Genomic DNA, 26651 nt, shown 5'->3' on the forward strand with positions numbered 1-26651 from the left:
AGTGAAAATGATTTAAAGGTGGATTGTATTCTTGAGATTTATTTGATAGAATTTCTTGTTGAATTCCAAAGCACTATAACGTTACTTTATTAATATTACATCCGTATTAAGCATCCTGTAATATGTACTCTTTTCTTTGTCTATTTTTTTGGAATAAATAAGGAAGAAATGTCTTTCATAATAATTTCTCACGGAATTATGAACGGATTTAATAAGCCAAATTTCCTTCCTTTTTAATATCATTGGCATAATAAGTCTGGTTAAAATATGACCTCAATCCATGCAATTACTGACTAAATAAACGAATGCCTCATTTCTTCAAAAATATTATTACTTAAATATCAATCTCAGTAAAAGTGATCTTTTCGAAAGTCAAAAGCGATTATCACACGCACAATGAACATACCGTGTCTCAATGTTAAATCATTTCCAATCACAAAATTCGTTTCCGTTATAAATAAAAACAGTTAACGATGCACAGAAAACCGTTACTTAATTGCATAAACTTGTTCAAATTAATTATCTGTGCAAAATAAACATTAAAAAAATCATTCTCTACTCGTTCATTATGTCATATAATATATCATCTGTGAAATTGTTCAGCTAGAGATACAGGCTACAATTTAAGAGAGACTTTCGAAGCGATAGTAACGTACTTTCATTAATGACTTGCAAACAGGTAAATGAATGGCCATGTGTCCAACAATAATAATTTATTCCATACAGTAAGTAATAAGTTAATAACAATAAATTAAATAAATAAGTCTTTGTACAATGGATGCTATTGGTAATACATTTGGTCTAGTTTATGATTGATTAGTGCGGTGAGTACGCTGAGTAGGCGAGGTTCTGGGCTTCGTCGATGTTTTTGTTCCAGTCAGATCCGTAGCCGGAGTAGCCGTGACCGTGGCCGAGATCATGGCCGAGATCGTGGGCAATATGTTCCACGTGGACTGGGTGGTGCGACTCGTGGTGATGAGCGTGGGGTATCACTTCGTATGTCGTCTTGGTGTGGTCCTGCTTGAAGCAGTATGCGACGAAGAGTACTACAGCCAGAACCAGAGCAATCTTAGCGGTCGCGAGAGCCTTCAGAGCAATCAGCTTGACGATGAACAACTTTCCAAGCAACAATTTGGCTCCAAGAAGTCCGATAATGCCTCCGATTCCGCTGCCTCCCTTCTTCTTACCACGACCTAAAAATAAACATAGGTATTATAAATTCATAGAAAATGCTCGCAAAATATCTTAACCGTATCCTTTAAATTCTAGTTAGCATAACAAATAAGAAAGTTAGGACGTTGGAACCCCGTTGGAAGTAAAGAAACAAGAATTAATATCAGAATCTGGCAAGGCGATGAGCCCGAGCCTACTTGCCCTTGACGAAATTTTGATAAACAAATGTTAAATAGATCTGCCCCTTTTCACTATAACCCACGGACACGGAATCTATCTATTTGAATTAGAAATAAAAATACCCTTTTTCTTGCCGCGACCTAAAAAAAATAAATATTTAAAATCTGTGTTAATCCATACAACTAAAGCATAATTATAATTCAATTAAATAAATTTATATAAAATTTACCTTCTTCTAACGAGCGTTGGAAGGATTCCTTTTCAGCATCGTTCATTTTAACTTCAAGAGCGTGTGTTTCGAATAGGTTTACGACTCCATCCAACAACCTATAGTTCACTTCGGTGTCTCTCGCAATGGGGTCGATGGGCAAGGGCTCCAACTGCTTCCCGGTTCTTAAGGCAGGCTCACCCTTAAGCACTACACCCTCAGCGATAGATATGCTCCTAGATGCCCTCACATTATCGACAATTTTCAGCAATTTCTCCTGCAAAATTAAAAACCGTTAAAGCTTGTGATGAAATTAAAAATGATTAAGAATTAGAACGGCCCGATGCGGTCACTGATATCACATTCACTGATCACTTTCACTACAATAAAATTATTGACCTTAACACATAAGAAGTAATCCCCTTGGCAGTCCTTGATAAAATTAATCGCTGTTTCCATGGTTTTGTCTTCTTCAGCACTAACTAACGCCCCTAAGGCCAAGAGAACCAAAGCGAACTTCATTTTTACTTTTTTTATTTTTTTTTTCTTACGGATTAATAATTTTCTGACATCGAGAGATGTTAAGATATGTTTGACTTGCTGTCGGTGCCCGCATACAGTTTTATTGCGCTCCCACCCCACTTTTATCTATTTTCTTTAGACTGAGCTCTCTATGGAAGATATTCGATTCAGTTTGGACCCTAATGTGTATGCAAATCAGTTTGCTTTGTACATATTAGTTGTTATCAAAAGGCGTTGGCTTTACTGGTTTCGTAAGTTCCGAATTCATATTTTCGATATTTTATTTGATATACACATTAGAAATTTGTGTAATATTTTAAGATTAAGTAGGCTTATTCGATAAACGGTTTTTTGTGTATGAAGTGAATTATGAATTTGCCATTACTTTTAAGTATTAAAATTATAGTTTCAATTAATCGTATGTTAAGTAGTTTTATAGATAATTGAATTGAATATTTTAAATCGTCAATAGATATAATTATTTAAATTAATTATTATATGACCTAATTACACGTATTTTGTTTAAGCAACACATTGAATAATATTTTATACGTAACTTATTGAAAATGAAAGTATATTAAGAGAAGCTTTGTATATTATGTGTACTGGTAGATCCTTGTCCCAGTGGGGCATGGGACATATTTTAACTATTTTATCTAGCATAATATTATGTATTACTATTTATTCGTGCAATGTTATTCATCATAGTATGGTTTAAGTATAATAATAGTAATTAGAATGTAAAATTTTTGGACCTTTAATAAAATTAATTAATGTTTTATCCCTTTCACTTTCACCTCATTGGATGAAAGGAAGAACGGAACAAAGTATTGAGTAGTAGACCGGGAGATACTGACACAAAATTTCGAGTCATTTGTAACAGGATGGCGGTTCTACAGGGGTCTTAGTACGCAATGACAAAAAGAAAAATGATGGTGTGAACGCTGGTACCGGTGGGTTAGTCGCGTGGGCGTTAGTCGAACTCGTCGGAAAAATAGCGAAAGTCAAACGATTTGTAACACAAAAATTTTAGAATTTACCGATAGCCCATAAAAAAGAAGTAGGCGGTAGTGTCATGCCATACTTTTCCGGTATGACTTACAGCCCGCCATACCGACGCGAATGTGTTGATTTAAAAAAAACAATTATTCAACCATTTGTACCAAGCTAACTTTTGCACAGGTAACCATCGTCGTGCAGCCATTTACGAAAATCACCATGCCATACTTTTCGGACGATTCCAAATGGTCGCCATACCGCTGATGATCTGCAAATTTTTTTTATTTCGCCTATCTTTTTGTACCAGTATTGCATTTGGCTTTTTGGAGAGTATTTGATAAAATGTGACCATTAATATATTTGCCATACTTCTAGTAGGGGGAAAAAGTGCTGTCATACTTGAAAAATAAATTTATTATTAATTTATATAAGTGAAGATTTCCAACACCTAGATCTTTGAAATTTTGTATTTATATTCGTTGATCCTCAAACTTACAGGAAAAATAAGTGCCATACTGTTACAAATCGTTTGACTTTCGCTATTTTCCGACGAGTTCGACTAACGCCCACGCGACTAAGCCGCCGGTACCAGCGTTCACACCATCATTTTTCTTTTTGTCATTGCGTACTAAGAACCCTGTAGAACCGCCATCCTGTTACAAATGACTCGAAATTTTGTGTCAACGTATCTCCCGGTCTATAGTTTTAACATTTATTCCGAAAGTATATAGGTTTAGTTTTATTACATTAATAAAAGTTATTACAATTGATTCCTTTTGTTTATTATTTATTATACTTAATATAATATAGGAACCTCATTGTTTTACAAGTAGAGCATTGAACAATAAATATTGTTTGAAATTGTAATGAAACAAATAAGCTATAAGAGACAGCATAATATTTTTTTTTCTTTTAATTATTAGCATATTATTTTGTTATTATAACTATTAACTAATACAAATAAAATTTATGAAGTGTCCATTAAATTTCAAAATCCTGAAACAGTATGATAACAAAACAAAAGCAACTGTAATGTTAAGATATTTTTAAGCTATTGCATAGCTTCTATCGCGGGCCTTGAGCGCGGGGACCGAATCCAGAAATTCCGTAACGAAAAAACCTCACGCTCCCCACTCTGACGGGCGCGGAGGTGTGGCTTGAAGGCATAGCATGCAAAAGCTTTACCACGGCAGTCCCCGTCGAGTGCCACACGTCTTTTTTTTTACTAAAAAAATACATAAAGGTGTTTAATGTTTTCTCTACAAGTATAAATATATAATTTTAAACAAGAAACTCAACATTTTTTGCATTATAACCATGTAGAATACTTTCTCATAAGTATAATATTATGTTGAAAATATAAATGAGCGCCATGTTTTAATTTTGCACAAATACGGAAAGTTATGCATTAGTTTAGACTTAGAAAAGACTTTCACTCTGAAATTTTTGCTCATTTAGAATCATTTTCTGTAAAAACTACTATAATTTATATTCACTACAATGAGAACTTAGAAATTATAAATATATAATGATGTTGTCTTAATTAATCTTTATTTCTGCAATTATGTATCATTTTAGGCATAGGTATGTGCCTAGTGGCTAGACTAATCTAGTTACTAATTCAAATAAAAAAAAATCTAAAATTAGTACCTATTAGCTGCAGCCGGCGTAATAACATGTGTGCTATTACAATTCATAATATTCTATATCTGTATAAATTTTTCATAAAATTTCATTGATATCTGATAAATTTTTGCATAGAATAGAAATTATGGGGTTGACAATTACACATATTTAACTACGGTTAATGTTAAACCTAACGATTAAAGGCCAATTATTTACTCAAAATAGCAGGAAATTTAAAGGTAGTTTTAGTCTCTTGTTGTATAATACAAGCCTGCCCTTGAAGAACCTTAACCTTACTTCATACAGTGGCAAAGTTGAAAGGTCATGCTATCAGTTTATTGATCCCGCAATAGCATTGCGTTGAAATAATAGTGAAAGTACATATTGTAACTGAGCTTACATAGCTGAACGATATTGTATGACGACATACAATACTAGCTTTCCGCCCGTGGCTTCACCCGCGTTTTCATTGAAAAACCCGCATAATTCCCGTTCCCATGGGGTTTCCGGGTTAAAACCTATTCTATGTGTTAGTACAAGTGACCTTCTATATGTTAGCTAAATTTCATAGTAATCGGTTCGGTAAGATAGAGTAAGAAACATACATACACATACATCCATCCTCACAAACTTTCTCATAATATTAGTAGGATAGAAATAAATTAAATTTCAGTTTTCATGTATTCAGCCTTTTTCTTAAATATAATACTTATGTAATATTACAATAAAAGTGAAGCATTGCTGAATAATCGAACTACAACTAGGTAGTTTATTTGACATGTTGTCCATGGACAACTCTCCTATTTATAGTTCTAATCAAGTTTAAGCTCTGTAATAAATGATAAGTAAGAAACAGTATCAAGACAATTCGTTTTTATTTTAAAAACGCTCTGATTTCGAAATTTTTTCTTAAACAAAAAGTAATGTGAGTAAAAGTCCAAAAGAATTTGTGTGTTTATTATCCATGATCTCTGTAACGACGAGTCCGGTTTTGAAGTTATTTTGCGCTAGAAAGCAGTTACGTGGGCGTATTTGCGGATACAAGAACATATTTTTATCTTTATTTATGTGTAATTTCATATTTTTGGGTTCCACATTTGTACGCTTTAAGAACAATAATTACATACATTATAAGAAATATTAACATGAAGTAGCGATAAATTCAAACGACGTAATAACTGTCTGTCGGCTGTCTTAGCTAACAAGAAATAACCATGAAATAACCAAATTTTAAGGTTCTAATACCACAAATTACGCTTAGTAAATCAATTATTATAGTAAATTATTCATTTGCTTCAGATCAAAGCAGCATTTTATTTCATAAATTGTCATATATAATCCATTAGTACTGCAACAAAGATCAGTCAATTGAGAACGTGCCAATTAGCAGAAATGTTAATAATAATTGTATAATTTCTGCTAAACTACGTAAATAATTTTTGAAAGTCTGATGCTTCTATCTATATAATATTTTATAATATAAATCTGATGACTGTGTTAACGTGCTAATCCCAAGAACTACTGGACCGACTTATAAAAAAATTCTTTCACCGTTTGATATGCGATACCTGAATGTTATAGATAAAATCCCAATGGTTTGATAAGAAGATAATCAGTAAGGATGATGTGTATATCAATAATAAAAACTAAGATAACAACTGAACGGCCACTAACAATATAGTAATTACCAAGCTTTTTCTATCCAAATATTGCACAAAAGTATTAAATTGATATTTTTATTATTATCTCAGAGCAGAAGTTCCACGATGCATCCGTGCAAACACAATTGCTAAATTCAGTGGTTAGATATTGCTTATTGTCAATTGTAACAAAGTGCGAATTAGATTTGCACGACTGTAAAAATAAAATTGAGGAGATATTGTCCACTGTCACTTCCAACGTCTCTTCACATAGTTAAACTTAACAGACAGTAAATAGCAATGTGTAAGTTATTTCGGAATATATCTTTATTATAAAGCTGACGAGTTTGTTTGTTTGTTTGTTTGAACGCGCTAATCTCAGGAACTACTGGACCGATTTGAAAAATTATTTCAGTGTTAGATAGCCCATCGAGGAATGCTATAGGCTATATATCATTACGCTACGACCAACAGGAGTGGAGCCACGGAGGTGAAACCGCGGGGAGCAGCTAGTTAATGATATAAAGGGGCCAGTTGCAGATAAAGTCACCATTTATATAATTAATATTTGTAGGACTTATTGGTATTTTAATTAACAGAAGCTAAGCCTATGCTGCAGCTAAACATATACAGAATAAACTGGTTATAATTGTATAATTTATATAACCAATAGTTTATTTACTATGACATCGAACTCGAAAACTCTCGATTGAAATGATTCAGCCTAACCACTCCATCAAAATGGCCGTCAAAATAACTGGTAGATTTGAAGAATGTAACTCGAAAACTAATTGGGTTTAAACTATCCTACTAACATACTTCCTATGAGAACCGACCATAGACTTTAACTCGCACTTGACCGGTTTTATAGTCTGTCATAAACATTTATAATTTATGAGTATTTTTTTATTAAGATTAAGGAAATAGTTCGATAAAATGAAAGAGTTATCAGGGAGTTTGTGCGAATTTTATAAACTACTAGCTTTCCGCCCGCGCCTTCGCCCGCGTTTGAAGAAAAACCCGCATAGTTCCCGTTCCCGTGGGATATCCGGGATAAAACCTATCCCATGTGTTAATCTAAGTTACCCTCTATATGTGTGCTAAATTTCATTGTAATCGGTTCAGTAGTTTTTACGTGAAAGAGTAACAAACGTCCATACATCCATACAAACTTTCGCCTTTATAATAGTAGTAGGATTACTTTGCGTAATTAACGTCATTCATATAGCTTTTCTTTGTTATTGTTTTACTATTTTGTAAAAATAATGAATACATTGTTATCTGTATTTATGCAACTATAATATTTAATGATATAAAGTTAATAAATATAATAAGCAGGTAAATTAATCATGTATAATTCCGTATCAATTGAAACATTTCTTAAATTCCCCTGATCTATAATTAATAATATAAAGCTTTGGGTATTTCTTAAAAAAATAAATACAAACAAAATTATTGCAAACTAACAGCTAACAGCTAGTAAACAAATTTAAAACACCGTCGTTACCACTAATTGTATGCTTCAAGACACATTAAAATATGTAAACAATTAGCGAAAAGAAAACGTAGAAAGAAATTTAGACAATTCTCGTTTCTCAGGAAGTAAACAAGACTAGTTTTTAGTGAAATCCACAGTTTGAAGGTCAGCATTTCCCTAAGATAAATTATTACGATCGTCAGGAATAGAACATTTGTCAAGCCTCGTTTGTGAGGTAAGGACGTAAATCTTTGAATTAACTAATAAATATGTTAATATTATTTTATTCATACACTGGTTTGTATTATCTGTATAATGTGTTGCGTTCTGGGTTTTGGGGAGGTTAAACAGAATTCAGCTTATGACATTCAAATTTGTTATCTCTTTTTTCCATAAGTATAAATATTAAAATGCAAAAGTGTTTTAAAACATTTTCCAAAAAGTCGTAAAAATTACTAGAGCCTTATATAGAGCCTATAATAGTAAGAAAATGCAATATTACATTATTCATGCGCAATCATCTTTAATTGTTCGTAATCATCTCATATACCTAATATTATGTGTATGAGGTACTTGCTAAGTGATCGTTGATTTTTTTTAAGAAACTCATAGACACTTAAAGTGAATGCATAATTAAATTGTGATGACGTCTTATTCGTAGTAGTACCACATTGTAATACGAATATGTAAGTTTTTGTGCTTGGTAATTGTGAGAGTATTTAAAAAAATCAGAATATTTAAACATTTTCTTAATAATAAAATTATCGTTATTAATACTTTTATGATATGCATTGACAATTCTACAAATAAAAATAATATTTTTATTGTTATAGAACACGGACTGGCAACTAGCAAGTAAGTTATAATGGACCATATTCACAGACGATTCATAAAGCTTATTGTAGATGACAGTCAAAATATTTGTTGTATAATGATGAGTTAATAATATGTTCATGTGAATGACTACAGCGAAATGGTGTTTTATTTTTTCACGTTTTCTTTTACAGGTTGCACTCAAATTAAACAACAAAAATAATACATATAGCTTTATGTAGAGCTTTTATTCTATAGTTCTCTCTCCTTCGATTTCGCATAACGAGCAGAAACAATCTGCTCTCATATTGCAACGTAAGTTAATATATATGTAACAAACCTGGTACATAAACTACATCACTACAAAGTATCATCAAAATCCGTTCAGTAGTTTACACGTGAACGAGTAGAAACATACAATCATCCATCCAAACTTTCACTTTTATTATATTAGCACATATTATTAGTAAGATAAAGACTTCCTTTAGAACCGCCTTTGACCGTCATAATACATAGAATAAACTAAGTTATGCGTTATTATCATTAAGCTGATGAAATACATAGATATTTGGATAATTATTAAAGCATCGGTCGAAAGTAAAATGAAAAACGAAAGCGGTCTCGATCTATGTCAACGTATCGTGATTACGATGAGTCTTGAAATTTTAAATATGTCGTAGAGCTTTTTACACCATACGACACGATTTCATGTCGTAATATTGTGTTCAAATTTATGTAGAATAATTTGTAGAGCAGGTTAAAAAGTTAAATTGCATTTGAAGTACTAACTTTACTAAACTATTTGATAACGAAGATGGTCTATTATAACGCTCTTTCCTAGAAGATACTAATTAAATTCTCTATAATTAACGAGATATAGTATAATTATATATTATAGTTTTATAAGCTTATGCAACAAATGTATTGAATATGGTATGTGAGATTTTTATTAGATAATAATACCTAATATATTGATCAGCCAAGGGCAGGCCATTACTTAAATACAATAAAATATATTAGCTGGTATTAAATACAGAGACAATATTATTATGTTAATGAAACATGTATTTATTCAATTAGAATGATTTTGGAAGCGGTTTTAATAAATAAACTATCATTGCATTAACCTGCAATGAAAATAAAATATCTCAGATATAATTAATAATCTCCCATTAAAAAATACTCGTATAATAAACTAAAAATAAATTAAATTTTATCGTGAGGTATAAACGAGTCTAACGGTAAGCTCGAGTTATCGATTAAGCGTCTCGTTTCCAACAAAATGTGCGTTTTCCACACTGTAGCGCAACATCACTCAATTGTGATAAGTACTGCTTTCTCTAAGCCTTTTAAACTTATAATTATACCAATTAAAGGCAATATTTTGCTCTTTATAGACTGAAGAATGCCTACTAAGTAGGTAACTTCTTCTCTCTTTCTATTCTTTACTCCTAAATCACTGAACTGATTTGGATAAAATTTAGTATGAAGATAATTTGAGATCTGTGAAAGGATATGTGACAGATTTTTTCCTGTAATTCCCACGGGAACAGGAACAATGTGGGGTTTTATTTGACTACGCGGCCGCGGGCATGCTGCGGGCGGAAAGCTAGACTGCTAAAACAGACTGTCCTAAGGATATTATAATATGTACTCATCTGAGAATAATTTATTTATATTAATAAATATAAGCATATTTAACATCTATTATTGTCTTATTATCTTCATAATCGTCCCACATTTATTTTCCGATATGCCTTTTTCTAGTACCTATGCCATAGGTAAGTGATATGAAAGGATCTACATATATTTTAAATGTTCACTAAAAACTTCACAAATGTTTCAAAATTATGCATATCTCTAATTAATTACAAATCACTCCACATTTAGCAAGCCACAAGCATCTAATCATCTTAAGCATTAGAAACACCAAACATTTACTATCTTACAAAACACACAAAAAAAAACTCAAGATAAATACAGAGTAACTGCAGTCCGTAACAAAAACCTATTAGTGTAATAATGTAGCGTAACTAAATGGACTAACTATAATAATACTTCTCGTAATGTGAGATTTAGCAAATAAACTAAAATGAATGAAGAGCGAACGAGCCACTTTTTGCCGAAACTGTATCTGATTAGACGTTAGAATTTATTAAATTCTTCGCATTTATAGCGTTGAGGTTTCACACTTATACTTAAGTAATAGTTTCTTTTAGTTTTATTCTGATATTTAATGTACCAATTGTATACAGCACATATTGTTTTGTATTGTTATAATAAGGATCCTTTGCTAGGTTATCTCATTCTTTTACATTTTAACTATTCATTATAATATAACTGAAGTTAAGAAAAGGTCTAATTTCACTATATTTATTTTACTAGTTACATACCTTACGGTATTACGATTACATAATTTACTTCAAGCCTTGCTTCAAGCAATAGCTTGAAGTAAATTTTGTTATTCTCTATTCAATTTCATATGGTTGGTTATAACAATTTATAATAAGAAAGCATTTACATTATATTCATCTTCAGCGTGGATTATTATTGTTTAATTTATATTAATCATTCGTTCAATTCTTACTAAATAGTATGTTAGCAATTATTGTACAGTGAATGTTGTATTACTTGCTCAATTCATAAATGTAGGCGTCTCATTTTGATATCGTAAAAGTTTTCAGCGTTTAGAATTTTTTTAATCCGTTTGTTTTCCAATGTGTTTTATTTCATACAAGTATAAGTTTAATCAAATGCGTAAAAATAAATTGAAAGCTGCACCCTTTTCCTGTTATTGTGAACAATTTTACATAATAATATTATATCCATTACAATCACTGAATCACAAGAGTTTTATTTTTAGTTCCCCTACTTGAGAGATGAGGCAAATGTTTATTTCGTCTATTTCACTCAACGATTTTCTTCAGGCAAGTTTTATCATTAGCCATTGAAATCCTTTCTTTTTTGCTTCTCACGTATAACTAGTTAAATGCCAATGCAATAAAATAATGAATTATGCTTATAAAAACGCGATCACAGCGGAAGTTGTAAATTCGTGTAATAATTGGATGTTATTTGATAGAATGTGATACTTAATACAATAGTTGCATTGTAATGCAACTGTGTGTATTCATGTATTTTTACAATGGCAGCAGACAAGAAATATTTTTCCCTAAAATAAATAAACCTATTTTTTTTCTGTTCCTCCAATGTTAAATATTATAAAACAATTACAAACAATTTATCAAAAAATAGGTACCGATTTTGATTGTTTGTTTTTAAAGCAAAAGTGGATGTGGATCGCCTGTGGTAAGCGAATTCACAACCCTTATGCAGAGGTCTCCGTGTGTTGCTATTAAGTGACATTATGATACGTCTATCTGATTGAATGATATAAATCTAATGTTTAATTATAATAATATGCTCTCGTCGGCTTATTCTTCTCTAACTCATACAGATCTCGACCAACATAAATTATAAGCAATTTATTGATAAGTTGAGGTGAGGCGTTGATATTTTAATTTTTATCGCATCACGAATCTTCGAAATTACACTTGTCGTGAGTGCTTGCCCTCATAGTAGACCCACAGTATTACCATATTGTAATACTGTGGTAGACCTATAAAGTCCCTCCAGAATAATCAAATATGAGTTGATAATAATAACAACTACAGATTAAAAAACCTAATTCGTATTAAAACAATTTACTCGCGAATCGAGCGTTTAACAGCGTTTTTATTTCACAGCCATCAATTTCCAAACAAGGGTTATCTGCAGCTAAATAATTATTCTAGTATTTTTCCAAATAACCAGGTATACTTAGTCGCACAGGTGATTGTGAGAAACACTTACAAATTATGAAAGTAAATCCAACAATGTATGTGAAGTTCACATTGTATTGTTGTTAACAATTTCTTTCATAAACAAAATTACCGCGACTGAAGAGTAAATGAAATTATGGAGTGATTCTCTGCAGTTAATTCTACTTGTAATTTCGTTTTACTGATGTTTTTAGTTTTCCCGCAAGATTCCAAATTACTGGATAAATAGCGTCTTTGCTTTCTAATCTTTTTTAGATTTTGTGATAAAAATTGGGAAATTTTAATTAAATAATGCAGCACATTAATGATATGATAAATTAAAAATTTTAATGAATTTCCTACAAGTTAGAAGTATAGAAATGATACAAATATCAGAAATTGTTGTAAAAATGTTTGATTGCATATCTATAAAATGTTGAGTTCCTGAGATAAGTTGTTTTAGACCTTTGTGATGGTCAACCATTTCATACTAATATAGCTCAAATCTATTTAGACTGGCAAAGTTTGCAATAAAATTCTTCTTCATGTATTTTTAACCACCGTGCTCCTTTGGGTAGATGCATTTCTCCTATATAAAATTGAGTGATCATATTCTATACGTCATACGTACGTAAAATAATTATTGTAGTTATCGACCTGCCTCATAAGCGCCAACGGCTATACAGACGCAGTTAGTCCATAAAAATCTTAAATTATAACGTACACAATATAATTACCCAAACATTACTCTAATAAAACTAAGTGAAAGCAATAGAGTTAAAAATTAAAAGTTAGGTATAATATCTAGAGTAACATTGACTCAGATATTTTGAGAAATTACACATAAACATAACGAGAGAAATTCGTCAAGTTCAACCGGATATATTGCCCAATAAATGCGTAACTATAATTAACTCTGAAACGCAATAAAAGTGTGCGTTTCGTGCGATAGTCCAGGAGGCGGTTGGAAAATAGTTAGTTTTCATGCAATCCAATACAGGCGCAGTGGCAGCCGAAAAGTAGGAATCACTAGAATATTATTTGGAGTTTAAATTATACTTTTATGCACAGGAAGCATTATTTTCCTACACTACAATTTCAATCCTACAATTTTAATAACATTTTTCATTTTGACGAGTACAAACGTAAATAAATTTCTTAACTGAATAGAAATCAGAGTGAATTTAGTATGCAATATTATGTCAATATTTAATCAAACGTGTCTTTTACCCGAAATTGGATACAGTGTCCGCTATATCAGAAAGCTTTATTCAAATATGAATGTTATAATTATTTTGATGTAACAAAAAATTCTATTACCGACTCGAATATAAATATTTTAACACACCCTAAGAGGGAAAACATGATTAACAAGGATTATATAGAGGCAAAAATTTATAAAAGATTAATTAAGCAATATCAACACCACCTCTCGGTCTATATCTAAAAACAAAGCCGTCTTCCTCAAGTTCAGGCGGATCTGGTCATGTAACGAATTAAAGCGTGGAATTAATTTCACCGTTCGCGTTATGTGAACGCTTACATAATCCTTATAAGATCTCATTCATGCCGGTCATTCACTCGCTTTCTTTAAATTTGGATTGTCGCCAATCGTAGTACTCGATGTATGAATACTAAATCTAGGTATATACTGGTTCGTTCATAGTTTGGCAATGTTTGTGAATTGATGAACTGGTGAACTGGTGATATGAATGCTGAGTAGTTCACCTAATCACGAATACAATATAAAGATATTTAAATAAATAAATAAATATTAAAGGACATTATTACACAAATCGACCTAGTCCCACAGTAATCTCAATTAATATTTGAATACATTAATTATTGTATTTCAAGATTTTTTTTTTCAAAATTTTGTAAAAGTATTTGTGATTAAACGTATTTTCTTTCTTTCTTTCTTTCTTTCTTTCTAGTGCGTCGAGCACACGATGGTCCATGGACCACAGCCATGGACCATGGAGTTAGGGCTAGCGCATACATACAACTTTTAGTTGAACAACTATTTTGTTGTGTCTCATAAGAATATAGCAATATATAAACGCGCGCATACTACCAATGTATCATAAAGAGAAAAGATAGAGAACCTTTCTATCTTTTTTAAATTAGTGGTTCATACTCACAGTTCATAATTAACATGATTTAGTGATAGATCACAAGTTGTTATTTAAATGATATATAAAACAAATTATTAAACATATCAAATAAATATAATTTAATAAATAAGCAATTTTATAGCTGTATATAAACTATAAATATTTTAAAAAGATTAACCATACTTACGTACCGTACTTAGGTATTTGTCACAGAATGAGTAATCTGTACACAGAACAGCTGCTTTAAATAAAGCTATGTGTAGATAGTCATAGACGAAATACATATTATAATACTTTTGTTTTTAAATCCCAATCGATTTTATCAAATATGTATGAACTCTACTTTTAACTATAGCCTCTTTTAGTTTAGGAATAAAAGGACTCGATTTTCCTCATATTATAGGTAACGATTACAATGCAGATTTGTTGAATGCATATCATCGCATGCACTAGAAAAAAAGAGTTAGTTTTAAGATTATTTGAAAGAAAGGGTCTTTACAGACAGGCGTTTTTGTGTTTGGTCCCAAAAAAAAAGAAAAAGTTTTTATTATAAGGCACAGCATAATTTAAAAACTTAAACAAACAAACTGACTGCGACCACCAGCGATCCTACAAGTATTACCAAATCAAATGAGAACACTTCCTTGTACGCATATCACACGTGCCTTAAACTTCACTTTCATAGCGTTTGCATTAAAAGGCAATAGAGTTTGCGGTCACGGCGCTTCAGGTCAATATAACAATGATATGTATTTGTCCTACGACGTGAGGGAAAACAGCTGTACATTGGAAGATGTAACTTTTTAATAATAAAATCCCTAATGAATTAGCCAGAGGCAAGTTATGGTCCAATAATTATGTTACTTTTACGATAAGATTTTACGATTGTTTGTGCTTTCTAAATGTTTTTAATTTGAGTTATTTGGAAATTCTTTTTATTGTTTCGTTATTGAAGGTTTTATGGATGTCTGATTCAATATTCCATTGTAATGTTGATTAAAATATCGTGTAGGTACTTTATTTTTATACCTATGTTTCTATTATGCTAGAGACTACATTTATGTAAAAATAGTACGTCTGGACGTGTAAAATAATGGACGCGTTTAATTCTTTCACACACGAATTCTACTTCATACATAAGCTAAGAAGCTACTTTAGCTTGGAATGGGGGGCATGGTTTAGAAATTAGGACATGGTCGCATCACACATGTTTAACTGGTACTAAAATGTTACCTACCCTGGTAGACGTTATAAATGTGGAATTACAATATTTAATTGTTGTATGAAAATATTTATATATTACTAGCGGTCCGCCCCGGCTTCGCCCATGGTACATATTTACATTTTCTCTACATCAGAACCATCCTCGTATTTCAAGGAATATAATAAAAAAAGAATTATCGAAATCGGTTCAGCCGTTCTCGAGTTATGCGCTTACCAACACATTTTGCGATTCATTTTTATATATAAAAAGATGTATTTATTTACTTTGAGTTACAAAACTAAACTTATCTAGCGTATTTTTTTCTGAAATATCATTCAAATCCTTAACTATAGGTAGGCACTAGGCGTGTATTCAAAGATATTTCAGCTTTTCAAATAAAACAACGATACGTATTCAGATAAAAACTTTATAATATGATCAATGAATGTAGGTTTGTGATGAAGGTAGGCTTGTTATAATTTTTTGGTTTTATTTTTATTTTATAGCATATGAAAAGTTGAAATAGTTAAAAAATTTGATCATGAGGCGGTATTCGGACACGGCTCTTGTCGCCTAAAATCACCCATGATCCTACTTCAGCTGTAGCATCTCTTCTACTCAATCAGTTTTATCTGCCTATAGGGACATTAGTTACCGTAAAATATTTCATTTTTCAGTCATATTGGTTATTTTGAACTGCATTATATAATATCTATGTAGTCTTTCTAGTCACTTAAAAACCTAGTACGAGTTTTTGATGCTGTTCGTCAGTTGTTCACATATACCTGACCCAGAGGTCACTGGACGTAAACAAATAACACCTCACAGCCAAACATTGACAAAATCATTTATCACTTCGATGCCGTCATGCCGTCTGGGAGGCTAAAAACTTGTTTTTGTTACGTATACATGATACACGTTTTATGTAATTTTGTTAAAGCACAACTTTGGTAGCTTCATTTGAGTAAAAAATTAATATACCGGCTGTATTGAAAATCTTTTTTGAAGTCGGTTAAAAAGTAGATGGAAGGTAGGTAGTTTTACGACATTAGCAAAATTTCAAAACGGAACCTTTTTCCCTTGGCCGATTTTTGTTACAGTGAAGGATGTTTTCTAAAGGGGTTTTGCTCCAGTTAAAAATTAAAAGCTCTGGAGATGACGGAATAAATCGACTTTCATTTACTTAACGAATAAACCCATGAATGAAAGTTTCTCTATTTTTATTCTTATTTATTCTTACAAGAAGACAATACCTGAATTAAAGCGAAATTAATATGTGTCTCGAGTTTAAAATTTTCATAGAAAAAAATAGGATAAACACATGGACGTATAAAAAAAGACGGACGCCGTATTACGAACAAACAACGTGAAGCCACCATAGTAAGCTAGCGATCGTGTAAAGACAATAAACACGCACACACTCTCACCATAGTAAGCTAGTCGGCCGCCATTACGTCGTGAACTACCGACTGATTAACTGCGTCACTGTTTCAAAAAAAATATTTAAAATGCCGTCTTGCGTGGTTAAATGGTGTCGCAACAGTACAATTTTAAATAATAAAACACAAGGGATTACATTCCACAGGGAAGCAAGTTATTTCTTTTATGTTTTAATGACAAAATTATTACGGCAAAATTTATAGAAAAAAATAGAGCCGCCATTGACATCAACACAGCTGTTGCCATGGCAACATGGCACACACACAAGGATGTTTCGCCGCCATTACTAGGCTTCACTCAATGTTTAGGCGATATACCGTCCGTCTTTTTTTATACGTCCATGGATAAACAACTATCTATTTAAAAATATAGTGTTAAAAAAACATACGCATGCTGCAAATATTCTGAACAGTACCTAACATAACAATTTTGTATCAATGTCAGTGTGTTTGTATGAAATTCTAATAAGCTACAAAAGATAAAGCTAATAATAACTACATCTAATATACTAAAATCTACTTTATGTATTGTACGCTCTCCGTTTTTTATAAAAGTAAAAAACACTAAATTTTGAGATATTTATATAAGAAGCTAAATTCTGTATTATTTAAATTTGTTTGCTTTCTTAGCACTGAATGTATAATTAAAATTTTTGGTCTGGAAATTAAAATAAAATAATATCTAGTACAAAATTAGTGTTATTAAAATGTGAAAGTTTATTTATTATATTTATGTTTGTTTGCTCTAAGTTATTTTCATATAACTAACTAACTATCTATTAGTGAGATTTTATTTTCATATAAAATTAGGAATATTATAAAAAGCAATATCTAATATTCTTCTCATTAACTTACATTGCAATAAAATAATTTTTAATTGTTACATATCTCATTGATTAGTTTTATTACTGATTATTCAGTAGGTATGACTAAGGACAAAAATAATTTTTCGATTTCCAAAAATAACATATTATACAAATGTTTAGATATTATAATAATAAACTAAGTATGTGCTACATATATATAATATGTGTGTAATGCGCTTTTTAGCATCTCTTAGCGTCCTGAAGGCTCTAAGCTCAGCCTTAACATTCATGTTCATGTTTTGGATACGTTTTTGAATTGCCATAGAAAATATCTATTATGTTTACATTGTTATAATTGAAATTAAAGTATCAAAAACTCGATCTCACTACATTATAATATTATAATATGTTGAGTCATCGATTACTTATGATATAATTACAAAATTTTAATTTGTATTCCACTTGACTACCCACGACTTCGATTGTCTGTAAGTCTAACAAACCGGAATCTAAATATTCTATGTCCTTATTCTATAGGACAGTTAACTGGTATTATCCTATGACCCTATTTTTGAAACACCATCTAAATGAATTCAGCTTTCGCTAACTTTCTATCATATTAAATAAATAAATATTTCAGGACTTTTTTCACACACGACACGATCTGATCCGATACTAAGCTTTTCGTTTGTGTTATAAAAACCAAATGGCTGATTATTGACACACGTAATACTTACAATAATTTTTAAATAGACATAATTAACACCCAGACATCGTGCGAAAATCGATGTTCATCTCACAAATATTTGTTCTGGGTGGGAATCAAACCCACGACCTCTGGCTTCGAAGGCAGGGTCGCTACCATAACTAATCAATAAGTTAAATAGAACTGAACTAAGATACAATTTCGGTGCTCGATTTTCGATTTAAAGGAAGTTATATGACCACCATGAAACACGCGATGCGCATGCAACCAATTAGTTATTCAAAAAGTTATGATATGAATTTCGTACACGCACACTTATATAATGTTAGAAAACATCCAATAAATGTTAATTTTACAGCTTAAATACATGATTCACGGATTCGCGGGGCAATCGACTGCGTAGTGAATACATGAACTCGATAGCCACGCTTGTAGAGCTAAGAACTGAATAGAGCCTCCTAACATTGAAGAAGGTTATGCTATACGAATACTAGTTATCTTAATATATTATGTTTTATTATAAAATTGTATTGAAAAAAACGGAAGCATGAAATATCCTAATATGGTTTATGTTTTCATTATGTACAGGATGTTTAGTAAAAATATACATAGTTACCATCGCGATGGTAGTAATAATTATGAGGTTTATTTATTGTTACAAATTTCTGTTGAATTAATATTTATGTTTTCACTTGAACAATTAAAGCAATATTTGTATAATAATTCACCAAGGACGAATATAGAGTTATGAATGCGTACTAAATTATTTTTGGCAAAATTATTTAAATATAATGCATTCCTAAAATTACATTAATGCATTTACATAGCTTCCAAAGCCTAGTCTATACATTCCGACCCCTACCAATACGAGACTAGCAATTTTGTTACCTATCCAGTGGGGGCCGATAAATATAACAGCCATAGCACACACTGTACACATCACTTACCACCGTCGCACCATGAAGTACTTGGTTTTGGTATTGTGTACTGCGGTGGTGGCCGCGAAGCCGGTCGAAGATGACGTCATGGGATCCGTCGTTGGGGTCGTCAAGAATTGCGGGGAAGCGGACGTCTCCTTGTGTCTTAAGGTGTGATAGTGTTGTGATTTGTGTGAATAAATTTAGAAGTCGAGTCCTAATTTAGAAGTCAGAAAACTAATTAAGTCAAAGAGCTTTTGTGATAGAGTCATGATTTAGTTGAAGATGTTTAAATTGGCTGTTGCACTTAATTAAATGTAATGCAAGTGCTAGTTTTATACGGTTAACATAAATACGGTTGTTTTTTCAGTAAATACAGTCTTAATTTTTTTACATTTTAATTGAATTTTATTATCTAGTTATTAAGATTATTCAAACAGACAAAATATTTACTTACCGAAAATCTGAACCAAATTAAAGAATAAAATCCTTATAACTTAACCTAATAACTATTGCAGATTGTATTGCTGTAACTTATTCTCTTAATTCCAGGAAAAAGCGCTGAAGTACGCGGAAAATCTGGCATCAGCCCGCGAAATCAGCATCACAGACGGCATAACTCTCATTGGATCTGGATCTTCCCGATCAGCCAGGTCCTTCGAGCCTCTCCCAGAGGAGCCCAGGGCTAGAGAGAACCTGGTGGAGTCCAGGCTTCTGGACGCAGCTGCTGATTTCCTTGAGAACCATGTGATTCAACTGCGCATGCCGAAAGGCGCGGTGGAGGATGTCAAACGCTCGCTTGAGGAAGGTCAGTATCTTTTGCTTATGTCTATTGTATATTTATCGTTTTTGGGCAAATTTTATTAGGAAATTTTGGTGAAGTTTGGTTGATAAAGTCAGGAAGGAATGCTAATAAAATTTCTGATATTACAATTAGTCGAAATAGGTGTAAATGATAATTTTTGGTTAGAAAAAATATCTGAAGTTGTGGATAAAGAACAAATTCTATTAATGCATTAAACACGTTAAAATGAATTAGCCAATATGTAAGGTTTTTAAGATGTATAAAGTAAAGTAAAAAATGTTCTACAGTTTATAATATGTGTTTATCTAAAACTCAAAACAAACATAATGTGGTAACAAAAAATACATAATGTGGTCAGTTACATGAACACATTATTAAGATAATAAAATATAAATTATTGAGCTTGTTAACGATTTCATTAGAAATAAATTCAATTCATTGATTTTACTGATTAAAGTAGTCATCGATCCTTCCAACAATATATATTTATTTTTTTTTAATATTATCACTAGCTTAATTTTCTTAAAATAAGCAATCATCACATTTCTTTTTAACCTCAATCATTGATTCCTTTTTACGATATTTTAATAACATGCGTTTATAACATTATTTGCACAGCTTTTCAGACAGAAAAATTAATTGTATGTGTACATTTAATTACATCTTATCTCCACGCCACATAAATCCGATTACGAATCAAAATTAATTAATTAGATGAGAATATTCACACATTTCAGAAAGTGTGAAAGAAATTTCGTACAACTTTTGCGTAGTGAAATAATTGCTTGATAGTAATTATTTTATCTGAAAACATCGTAAACATAGAGAAGATAATATAATTATTTAGATATTTTTATTTCCTAAACATTCGTCCTAAATATTCGTATAGTTAAATAAAATTCATGTTTATATTCCTAAAGGTTTGTGCTTGTAACTTTTATGTGTCCAATATCGAATAAATCTATTTATATACTCTAATTTGGACTCGAATCTTAGGCACATAAAACCGAAAGAATAGCCTGAATCGATTTTGATAAAATTACGTTTTTATCTAGATTATCACTGTAAGAAATAACTATGTGGTGTTTACATAAATTATATGCTTTTTATTTCCGAATAACGAAAATAGCCTCGAGCTAAAATGTAAGAAAAATCTGAACGAACATTATCAACATTACTATAGTATGTGTGGCCGTTTGGACGATAAAAAGACCAAAGTTTCTCACTGCGTGATTATTTTGAAGCGGTTCATATTTAATAATAATATTACTTAGTACTGAGAGATTAACCTCGTAATCTACTTTATCATATGCTGTTAAACTTGACAGTAAATATAGTTTCTCTCATAAGTTATACTCATTTCTCTAGAAGGCATATCTGCTCATGGTAACCGCAAAACTATCGCATATCATATATCTTAAATCGAGCATAATTACGCAATATAATGTTATATAAACATAATATAACTCTCGCCAAAAGCGAAAATAGAAAGTATATAAAAAATTTAATTAAAATCAAGAGAATCTAGGTTTTAGAAATTGCATCCTTGCTTCTTCTTACTTGTTTCTGTAAGTTGTTTGAAAGTACTGGAACGGGTCTAGCCAGGGTATCTAATAAGGCCTATTATCGTTGAAAGCTGGCAGAGTCAAGTTTTTACTGATGCTCCAAGTATGTAGCTTTTTAACATCCGTTACTTTCAAATCGTACTTGATGGTCATTATCATTTTCATACTGTTGAAAATCTGTTTCAATTATTAAAAATAACAGCTCAATAATGCTTCACTAAAGACATAGGTAGTAACATATTTTCGTACATAAATTTGACCTACCATAACAAGATATCTTTAGATAGCTTACAGCTTCTCATATCTGTTACATCGAAATAAGCTTTGTTATATAACAATAAAAATGAGAGTGAATTTTTAATCGAAGCGTTAAAGCCTTGTCATGCTTCATAGCTAATATTATATTAGTTACAATCATAATTACGTTAAATAGAAATATTTAATCTCGTCAATAAGCAGCGTAAATTTTCGTTTTTAGTTTAGAAGAACATAGAGATATTGAACATAGGTAACAACGCACACATAATTTGCAATAAGCATTTACCCAAACACATTAATTCATGAAAAAAAGAATTTAATTGCAAACGCTACTTGGCTAGATTCGTTATCTGCATTAATTATTTTTCTCTTCAAACAGACATTGTTTCAAATGAATAGGTACGAGTTTATAATATGTAAAAAAGGAAAATTGAAACTTTTTCGAGATAAATTGTTACAAGACTCTAAAAACACTTGTTTATAATGACACGAAATAATGCAAGTAGCAGAGCTTTTGCGTATCGAATAACCAATGAACTTTCACGACATTATGCAAACATGTGACATCTTGAATTTCAATGAAAGTAAATGTTTGATTTTCATTGTTTTAACTGTTTGGAATTCGGTTCAGGTTATTTGTTCGGTATTTAGATTAGAACTATGGGTGCGTTTGGAAAGTAGGCGGGTAAATGATTTTGAAAGGGAATTAATTCACTTGCATTTTGCATACAAATACATTGGATAGAAATTATGTGTTTTACGATAGCTTTCTTTTGTTTTAAAGGTTTATGCTACACATAGATTCGTAGGTTTTTGTTACATTAGCGAATTTATACAATCATTTGTATTAAATAATACTATTTGTCATACCTATTATAAGAATTTTGATAACTAATTTAGAAATAATTACTAAGCTTATCGATATCATCATTTGACTTTTTCTTGAGATAGATTGTTACGCTTTAATGAATTATATAAGCCGAAGCGAAAGCATTATTAAATTTGATAGCGGTTAATTATTCTCTCTCTAATTTATTATAATTATTTCTACAATGATATAATATTATTATAATAGAATTTATTATCAAATAGTCGTAACATTGTTACATAATACATACTCGCCTTAATGTATGCAAATAACGAGATATGTAAACCACGTATGATTTTAGTAAACTATTTTTTTTTAAATAACTAACATTAAGGCATATTTTTCATTGTTCTTCCTTTCCAGGCCGTGGCAAGAAGAAGAAGCTAAAACAGCTGTTGCCCATCTTCGCTCTGCTCCAACTCAAAATCCAGTCATTGATCCCACTCTTCCTTGGAATCATCGCGTTTGCTGCTATCAAGGGTCTGATGCTCGCTAAGGCCGCTCTCCTAGCATCTGCTCTTCTTCTCCTCAAGAAACTCCTGTCAAAGCAAGAACACCATGAAAGCTATGAAGTGGTTGCTCACCCACACCACGATGAGCATTTCTCACACCCAAGCCCACATGGAGGCTGGGGACGGTCCCAGGACGCCCAAGACATGGCCTACAACGCCTACAACTAAACCTAAGAACAGTCAGACGATTATTTATTTAATTTATTTAAATTATTGTTGAATGTTAAGCCACGAAGCTCCGCGTCACCACTTTTTATTGTACCTGTTCTGTTTAGTACAAATAGGTTTATAGCTTTAATTCCTTGTTCATGACCTAGTCACTTCGCTTTTTATGCTTATGTAAATAGCTCTTTTTTATATGTATGCTTATGTAATTTTATGTATTCATTTTTGATACTTATGTATGTATTACGTACTTTCGTTTTTCTCTATATTATTTTATTATATGCAGGTATATAATGTTCTTCGTATATTTTATGTAACGGTGATGCTTCTATTCTTGTTCCTTCCTACCATTTTCCTTTTCAGATCATCTCAGCCATATTTAATTTATTACGCTAGATAACATTCAAAGATTGTTAAATATTTGTTAAAAATACATAAAAATAAAGAAATATATTACAGTTTTTTGTTTTATTTTAATTTGTGACAACTTCATTCAACCACACACAGTTTTGATGAATGTGAATAACACACAAAAGCTGGAATTAAATCTTATATTTTTTTTGCATTCCACTTTTAGTTTAATAAAACACACCCTTATAGTTTTGTCATATATCAGTCTAAATTAACAAAAGAGAAAATTATATCTTTATATTATCTAATTTTATATAAAGAAACTCTGTTACAAACGATGCTGAAGCCTCCAATTCACAAACTCATTAGTCTTCCACTCTTAAAGTCCGATAGAACGTTTTCTTTATGCTGATTCGATCAGAGAAATCAGGACTTTGATGTCTCATAGGAATGAAGGTATGCCAACTACTACTACTAACCTACAAAAAATGCTGATCTGTTGATATATGCACCTTGCAAATGCAAAAATTGCATTCAACCACACACAGACCCGAAGTTATCTAAATAGATAACTTACGGCCTTTTCCTTGGTTCCTGTAGTTTTTAAACAGCAGACAATAAGCTCTCTAGGAGCTGCAAATGTCTGCAAAGCAATATTTATGAGGTGTTAATTGACAATTTAAGAAAAAATAGATAAAGATAATTTCTATTTATTTCTTGTACTTAACAATTATAATTATTGTTCGTCTACACAGTACATATGTCACGGCTAAAGGTAGGTGAGAACATAAACTTAAGATTAGCCGGCTAAACTTAGGTTTATTTTCGACGAGGTGTTAATGTTAGTTTGTTCTATCTTTAGCCGGCTAAACTTAAGTGTAACCGCAGGCCCGTGGCTAAAAATGTCGGGGTGGGTAGATTTGGTTAGCGCCGGGCCGGTGGAGGGCTTGAGGGGCCCGCACAGTGCCAGAAAACACTCGCCCTGTTCCTTACATGTATTATAGTAACCAAATCTACCCACCCCGACTCAGGGCAGAAAGCTGGTGGCTAGGTTAGGTTAGGTTAGAACTCTTAAGACCCGCACGAGCCGAGCGAGCGCAGCGAGCGTGCTGCGGCAGCAGCCGGCGAAGTGCCAGAAAACACTCGCCCTGTTCCTTACATGTATTATAGTAACCAAATCTACCCACCCCGACATTTTTAGCCACGGGCCTGCGGTTACACTTAAGTTTAGCCGGCTAAAGATAGAACAAACTAACATTAACACCTCGTCGAAAATAAACCTAAGTTTAGCCGGCTAATCTTAAGTTTATGTTCTCACCTACCTTTAGCCGTAACACATACACCTTACCTTCAATTTAAACAGCTTAAAGTAATGTTTCTTCACTTACCCATTAAATTAAAAACATATAAAATAAACGACTTATCAAATAATTATCAATATAAATCTCACCTGTGCATCCGCAAGCCAGTCTTTATAATCAATAATTGCATCGATGTATAAAGGTCTCAAAACTATGTAAAACTTTCTAGCGACCGTTAATGTCGTGGGAAATAGTGTAAGTATGTTTGAAACAATGGCATTTAGAAAATGCACCGCATGTTCAGTGGAATGTTAAGCAAGTGTGTCTATTTAAATTGTCAAAGTTTATACTCTGTGTTGTGACCGGAACGCTGTTAATGGCTCAATCTTATAGTTTTATAGATCTATATTACGATGTTTACAGGTCTGTTGTGTATTATTTCATAATATGAGAAAAAAGATAGAATGGGTTTGCTATAAGTTTAAAATAACTAATGCAATTATAAACAAGATAGTAAAGTATCTATAGATTCTGTTCTCAATACGATGTCAACTTTTTTATTTAGGTTCTCATGATTTTACGAAAAAAATAGCAGTTGTAAGCTTAGTCACTTTACAATGAGTTTGTTGAAATGCCCACTTTTAAGAAAAGTCCTTAAAAGCACCTAGCAATATGAAAAAGATTTAAAATTATTCACTTTTTATGGACAAGTTGCGATTTCGATAGATCTGTCATAAATTATAAAGGAAATTACTAACACTATAAAGTAACCTATTAATATCGTTGAGAACTTGTTTACGGCACGTTTACATATTTATGTGTTTGTGAGTCTGTGTCAATGTGTCAGTGTGTCGTGGAATTTCATTGATAATTCAGTAGCTAGTGGTTCTTGTATCCTATCTATCTACAGCTAAGTGCGTATAAGGTCCTTGATAAATTTATATGTTTGAGAGGTGTTTGCGGAAGATAATTTACTCTATGGTGCTTGAAATCTTTGTTGTCGGTTTTTCTTTATAACTTTAATTTGCATAACTATGTACATAGAATAGGTACATATTTCATATTATATATTATGAAATATGTACCTATATACCTAATATCATAAATTTAATAAGAATATAGGTACCTAATCATTTTTTAGATAATAAACATACAACTACAATGGAAATTATTAATTAATAAGTAGATTGTTTATTTAATTT

At 31.6% G+C, this 26651-nt stretch overlaps 2 protein-coding genes across 3 annotated transcripts; one reads left to right on the top strand and one right to left on the bottom strand.

Moving 5' to 3' along the window:
* Positions 1–698: 698 nt before the first annotated feature.
* On the bottom strand, positions 699–2170 carry LOC149898177 (uncharacterized). 2 transcript variants are annotated; one of them, XM_090115587.1, is made up of 4 exons: positions 1961–2170; positions 1583–1838; positions 1476–1493; positions 699–1193 (listed from the first exon to the last, which is right to left on the bottom strand). In XM_090115587.1, exons 1-4 carry the CDS (start codon positions 2081–2083, stop codon positions 817–819), a joined length of 774 nt encoding a protein of 257 aa, XP_089971713.1. In that variant the 5' UTR covers positions 2084–2170; the 3' UTR covers positions 699–816. The 2 variants fall into 2 exon arrangements, with proteins under 2 accessions (XP_089971713.1, XP_089971714.1); XM_090115588.1 differs by lacking the exon at positions 1476–1493.
* A 17465-nt stretch (positions 2171–19635) lies between these two features.
* LOC149898178 (uncharacterized) lies at positions 19636–24255 on the top strand. The gene is made up of 3 exons (XM_090115306.1): positions 19636–19795; positions 20177–20432; positions 23484–24255. The coding sequence occupies exons 1-3, from the start codon at positions 19667–19669 to the stop codon at positions 23798–23800; spliced, it is 702 nt and encodes a 233-aa protein (XP_089971432.1). The 5' UTR covers positions 19636–19666; the 3' UTR covers positions 23801–24255.
* The last annotated feature ends 2396 nt before the right edge of the window (positions 24256–26651 follow it).

The sequence above is a fragment of the Colias eurytheme genome, chromosome 23, assembly GCF_061535395.1.
Source record: "Colias eurytheme isolate Ceu_HAF_F1 chromosome 23, ilColEury1 Martin Lab GWU primary, whole genome shotgun sequence".
NCBI classification, from domain to species: domain Eukaryota; kingdom Metazoa; phylum Arthropoda; class Insecta; order Lepidoptera; family Pieridae; genus Colias; species Colias eurytheme.

Coding starts and splice junctions, on each gene's coding strand:
- LOC149898177 (XM_090115587.1), bottom strand. CDS start 2,083: ATGAAGTTCGCTTTGGTTCTCTTGGCCTTAGGGGCGTTAGTTAGTGCT. Junction 1,839..1,960: donor ATTACTTCTTATGTGTTAAG/GTCAATAATTTT, acceptor TTAATTTTGCAG/GAGAAATTGCTGAAAATTGT.
- LOC149898178 (XM_090115306.1), top strand. CDS start 19,667: ATGAAGTACTTGGTTTTGGTATTGTGTACTGCGGTGGTGGCCGCGAAG. Junction 19,796..20,176: donor ACGTCTCCTTGTGTCTTAAG/GTGTGATAGTGT, acceptor TCTTAATTCCAG/GAAAAAGCGCTGAAGTACGC. Junction 20,433..23,483: donor CAAACGCTCGCTTGAGGAAG/GTCAGTATCTTT, acceptor CTTCCTTTCCAG/GCCGTGGCAAGAAGAAGAAG.